Below are 6,420 nucleotides of genomic sequence, written 5' to 3' on the forward strand. Positions count from 1 at the left end.
ATTGTAAAGAATGTTGCACCCTTATAATAAGTAATGATAGTCTGTCCTTGGGAAACCTGTAACAAGCTGTGTGTGGTCTCTGCAGGGCAAAGAGCCTGACACAGCATTGGCAGGTACTCCTTTGCATACACCGCAAAACATGTCAGGAGAGAGCTGCCTAACAGAGCATAGAGGAGAACTCTGCTTCAAATCTTATAGAAGGATATAAAGGAAATTTCTAACAAAGCCCTTTCCAAGTTAATTTCTGAAAAGGGATGCTAGAAGCCATTTTAAGAAGGGATTCAAGTCCATCCAAAAGTACTGTTTGCCAAACTATTTGCATGGTCAGTAGCTGTGATAGATATTTAAGCCAAATTCTGATTTTATTGACTTCTAAAGTATTGAAAGTAACTATTACGTGTCACAGATGTAAATCTAGAAATTAAGTTCTAAATACCAGTAATTTCCTGAGAATCTTAAGACATTTTGCTTTAAAAGAACTGATTTCTAGATGTTCTGAATGTTGTGGGGTTTTAAAATTTCTGATTTAAGGTTTTTAGGAAGTAATAGTTAATAGCTGAAAATAGTGCCTTGGGACTGGCCGAGGAAGGAAATTTCATTTTGAGAAAGCCACGAAAGACTGAAGCATGGATTCAGAATCTCATTTCTAGCTATGTTTCAACTATAAATTGTTATCCTCTGTAAACACTTCATTCTGTCAAGTGAGATTAAATTTGTCATGTAGCTAATATTTTTAAAGCTTTTAATTTCTATACTATCCTAGTACATAGCAGTTGAATATATCTGTTGTAAGATTAAAAAAAAATAAAAGAGGTTGTTGTTTACTACTTGAAGAGACTTTTGCTTACCTCTTCTCTAAAGTAGAGAAAGTGAGAAGCGTGTGCTAAGACACACCTTACTGACTTATGTTACAAAAGTAATTGAAGGTTACAGAACCTGGGCTTTTGAGTCTAAACCTGACTAGAAAAACATACCTGGATACAGTGGGAGGAGAATGTTCCAGTGAAATATGAAAGCACTGCGGAATATGTGAACAAAATGTTTTTTCTGTGGATTTGGTACACTGAGGGTAGATGCAAGAACGGTGCATACATTAGAAATGACACTGTTCATCTAAACAGTCAGTGTATTTCAGCATTTCTTTTAATGACTTCCATGAACATTTCTCTGAACTTGTTTCATAAAATAAAAAATGTGTACCTTAAAGCACGAGTTAATCAACTGAACGTGCTTTTGTTAAATAATGCAGTGCAATTTACAAGTAATGCATTTTTTCATGAGATTGACTGTAAATTTCAACTATAAATTATGCATTCATGTAAGTATTGTTTCTAATATTTCATTTAAAGTCTGGATTATATACTACTGTGGATTAGATTGTTTTCTGAATATTTACAACTCTATAAAATTCTATGTTTTTTAATTAAAAAAGATGAGTGAGAAGAATAAATGGATATAGGCTTCACTGTCTAATGGTTGATTTTAATGTACTGCAATTTTGCAATATTTTTAACAGCTTCACTCGTTTCAACCAAAACAAGGTATTGGACAATCTCTAATCTTGTGTCATGGTTTTGGCTAAGAGACAGTTAATTTTCTTCTTAGTACCTGGTACTGTGCTGTGCTTTGAATTCAGGATGAGAATAATGTCAGTGACACAGTGATGATGTAGATGCTACTGAGCAGTGCTTACACTAAGTCAAGGACTTCTCAGCTTTTCCTGGGGTCCTCTTCACCCCAGTGAGGAGGCTGGGGGTGCACAAGGAGTTGGAACAGCTGACCCCAACTGGCCTAAGGGATATTCCATACCAAGTGGTGTCATGCTCAGCAAATAAACTGGGAGGAAAGCTGGGTGGGGGCTGCTGCTCAGGAACTGGATGGGCGTTGGTTGGTGGTGACCAATTGCTTTGTGCATCACTTGTTTCATATATTTGAATTCTTTTTTCCCTTTTCTGTTAAACTGTCTTTATCTTAGCCCATGAATTTTAGGGGGTTGGTTTTTTTTTTTTCTGATTTTCTCTCCAGAGTGGGGGGAGTGATGTTCAGCTGCCTACCCAGTTAAACTGTGACACCTTGATACTGTAACCACTTGCCTCCAGATACTGTACTTAAATTGTAAATCATCTTAGCAATTAAAATTACTTGTAAATGTTTTTTACTTCCCTATAGCAATTATAATTCCTGTTTCTCCCTTAGCTTCTTTTCCCAGTTGCTCTAATACTTAGTACCTCTCCATCTTTCTACACCTGCTTTCAAAATAGGCTTGTGAAGTTAGGAACAGTGGAAGAAATAATAAGATCCAGTGATAATTACAGATAGCATAGAATCTAGTGAACCTCCCAGGCCAGCCCTTGGCCAGTATTCTTCTCCATTCAATGGGCACTTATTCATGTTGCTGAACTACAGTGCACTTTAGGATTAAGGTAACCTAGTATAGAGAAGCTTTCATGTCATCTGCCTATATTGTATTTGGCTTTTCCTGATGCCTCCATTTAATGAACATTAGTAATTTTCTGTGCTTTTTGTTTGGTGTCATAAGTGAACTTTTTAGTACAGTGTCAACACAAGCAAGAAACAAAACTAGAGAGGGAGCAGGACATACCTGAATAAAGAGCAATTCCTTTCCTGCAGCTTTTAATATAAATAGGCTATCTGTTGAATGCTGTGTGCTGTGAGGTGAGGATGCATTTTGAATACTGAACCTGTGTATGAATTTATAACCCTCATTTTACAGAAGTAAATTTGATCTTTCATTATTTTAATATTAGAACATCTATCTAGTGTGTATGAATCTGAGTAAAATATAATGTAGAATTAAAGAATTTAGTGAATGATATCTTTTTTTCAATTGTATGTTTTTCACTTTTCACAGGAGACTCCAAAGTATGGTTGGAAGGAATATTACTCTTGTGTGATGATTGTAACCAGTGAACATCTCAGAGATCTGTGGAAGCAATTTCGGAGACAAGATATGCTGAGATAAAGGAAGGAAGAAGAATTATCTGCACTGGCTAGAAATATTTATTCCTGTGAATTCCTAACGAAGAACAAACTAACCCAGGTGAATTGTGAATCTTCCAGCTGCAGTAGAAAATACAGGACTTCTTTTCCACTTAGTGTAGTGATCACCAACTCTTAAAACTGCTTTTCAGTATGTATTTTATTTAAATGATGAACTATTACCTGAGTGGCAGAAGTCTTTTTTTAAGAACATCTTTTGAATATTATTTTTTGATTATTTTGAGATAAGTTTGTCATTAAAAAAAAAAAGTTTTATGCCTGGGTAGGAAAATGTTTTGGCAATGAAGAGAAACTCCCTCCATCAGCTTAGACTGTGAATTTGCTTTCAGAAGAGCACTATTGAAAGTTTGTGCTAAACTGAAAATGAGAATGCATTAAGTAGCATAACAATTATGTATGAGTTGAATGGACAAATTAAACTCTTAGAAGCTGTAATTTTAAAAAGAGTAAAGCTGTTATGGTTATAATGTGAATGATAGGTATTTACCTAGGAAAAGTACTGTATGAACTATAACGTTCAAATTCTCCAAGTCTTATTATTATGTTTATTAATTTATCCTTTTGAAAAATAGTAGGGATTTTAAGATGTCTTACAAGGAGTATGTCAAAGAAAAGTCAAAATGTTCAAATTCATGTTAAGTAACACACACTTTGTAATATTTATTATAAATTTTATTACCATACACTGATATGTTTCCAGTAGAGTTAAACTTCTTGTATTTCTTGTGAATAGTGCACTTTTTATGAAGAGGCACTGAGTAGAAATTATGGTTGTCTAATTTGCTACTCTGGAATGCAGTATCTGAAAACAAATAACTCATGTTTGTGTCAAACAAAGGAGCAAAACAAAACATGAATGCATGCAGCAGTACAGAAAAACACTCATTAAGTAATATTATTTGAATATCACACATGAAACATTAGACATAAATTAGGCTGTATAAAGGTTATGGAGAATACAGGCCATCAGTAGCCACTACAACCTGTCATGCCCTCTAGGTTTAAATGTTACTGAAACAGTGGTATGGACACTGTTATATTTGTTTTTCATATTCTGTAAATTTCTTGGTTTCTATTCAGCAGCAGCAGTTTTCCTTACTGCTTTTCAAGATTATTGTCAGGTGGTATGAATTAAGCTCAAACAAAGAAGAACACATATTTTTATACCCTTCTTGAAAAGGTTCATTGAACATTGAATAAGTCTGTATCTGTCCTGGAACAATCTGTGCCTCGAAATCCTTCTAGCTGAGTACATACACACACACACTAAAACAAATGTCAATAAATTGTTAACAGAAAGGCAAATATTTGGTAGTCAGACAATCAAAACAGAACCAAAATAATAGTTTTAAACATCTAGTTACCCCAAATATGTGAAAGCAGACTTTAAAAAATTTTATTCAGTGCACATGTTGCTCAAATACCATCTTATATCACATGTGAATAAGTAGCATTTGTGTAAGTGCACCTAAGTTTAGAAATGCTTAATTTATAGCAAGATTCATCTCTGGTAAAAAAATCAAAACAAAATAAGAAGTAAGTTTTTTTATTAAGAAATTCCACACTGGGAAGTCTAGAAGAAAGTGTGCTAGGTGTTGGCTAAAAACAAAAAGTCAGTTTAGAAAACTATTGAAGGATGATAGTTTAGTTAATATTTCATGATAAAAACTTAGAAAATTTCAACCTTGGTGACTTTAAACTACTGACAGCAAGAAAAAATCAAATAAATTGGGATAAAGGTTCTTGAATTGACACAGCAGAACATAGATAAGCTACAATCCCTGTGTGATCATGTAGGGAATCACCTGTATTCAGTGTATTGTCTTGGTAGGCAGAACTGTCTCACTGCTTCTTGTCAGCATGTAAAAAACCCAGTTTGCTTCTTCAGTGATGAAGGACAAAAAAAAGGGAAGAAATGACAGGGAGTCATCGAAGGGACTCCCATTTTTCCTTTTCATTCACTACTGCCCACTCACAGTGATCCTTCCCTTGGAGGAAGCAGCAGTACCATCATCATTTTGATCCTCCACTGCCCTAAGCAATAGTGCACTTTGCATTTATGGCTGGCTTGAGACAATTTTGGCATTTTTCTATGTATTTCATAATTGTACTCACGTAATATAAACTAGAATGTGAAAGTGTCAGATTAGTTTTTAAGAATATTTTTCCTCATGTTTAATAATGTTATTTAATATAAATATGAATATATACGTATAATATTTCAAAATAAATGCACTTGAAACTAATTTTCTTTGCAGTGTATTTCATTAAAATTCTTTTGTTGTAAAATAATCTTTTTTTTTGGCAACATGAATGTGTAAGCGCTTTGAATTGGAGCATCTCACCATCACAAAAAAATAGACTTGTTTTCTTCTTTTGGTCATATCTTGTGATAGCTTTGCTTTTCTGCCACAGATTTCTGTATAAAAGGGCTGGAATGCAAGGACAGGTGATAACAAGGCAGGGTAACGGCACATGCCATCTGCTATAGAGGCACCCCTCGGATGGGCTGCAGTCACTGTGCTCAATAAGTTCATAAATTATTCAAAATCTGCCAAATTCCTGGCAGCAGAGAAAATGTGTATGCTGCCATGAAACCATGTGAAAAGTTGTGTAAATTAGGGCTTTTTTTAAAACCAGCTCTTGTTCTCCAACGTAAGTTAACTGTAATAGTGTAAGTGAATATTTAGAGGATGCTTTAGGAACTGCCCACAGATGCCCAGACCAGCTGGGATAAAATGGGAACTAGTAAACCTGCAGCTTTGGGTAGCTTTGTGATACTAACTCTTGCCTGGTCTGATGAATTCCTAGTTCCTGGCAGAATACCCTGTACTACAAGCTCCTTCCTGCTAATCTTCTGATATTTAAGATTACAGTGGCAGTTTCCCTCCTTGCACATTTTGGCAGTAAGTTGATACAAACTACTACCACTGCAGATTGTCGTGTTGTATGACAAAGAAAGCTGTCAGCCTGAAGGAAAAGAAACGCTATTGAACAGTAATTGGCAGAATTTTGTTGGTAATACTGCCTAGTTTCTATAGTTATTTGATCTCTTCCACCTAAATATCAGGATACAAATGCATTGCAATAAAAGGGGAAAAAATTATAGAGAAATTTTTCTTTTTCATTTGACATCATGTGATATTCTTTACCTTATGATGTGTCTTGCTTTCTTGTCCCACTGAGGATATTTTCAAGACAGTTTCTAGCAAAACAACTCCAGACTAATAGTTGCAGAAGGAAAGGAATCAGACTAAGAGCTCACTATTCAAAAATGAATCTGAAACTAATTTTTAGCAATACAAAGTCTGAAATCCCCTTAAAATCAAGCCAAAACTAATATGAATATTTTCTAATATGTGTGAGGTCTTAATGTACAGTAGTATTCCCTATATCTGA

At 34.7% G+C, this 6,420-nt stretch overlaps 1 protein-coding gene across 1 annotated transcript in view; it reads left to right on the forward strand.

The window, feature by feature from the left end:
- The window catches only part of MICU3 (mitochondrial calcium uptake family member 3), a 53,630-nt gene extending 48,901 nt beyond the window's left edge, over positions 1-4,729 (forward strand). Inside the window, 1 exon segment of the mRNA XM_029960243.1 lies at positions 2,873-4,729. Coding sequence (XP_029816103.1) covers positions 2,873-2,983 — 111 coding nt within the window. The 3' untranslated portion in view covers positions 2,984-4,729.
- Positions 4,730-6,420: the final 1,691 nt, after the last annotated feature.

This window comes from Manacus vitellinus, unplaced genomic scaffold (genome assembly GCF_001715985.3).
Source record: "Manacus vitellinus isolate BGI_N305 unplaced genomic scaffold, ASM171598v3 scaffold_0_pilon, whole genome shotgun sequence".
NCBI classification, from domain to species: domain Eukaryota; kingdom Metazoa; phylum Chordata; class Aves; order Passeriformes; family Pipridae; genus Manacus; species Manacus vitellinus.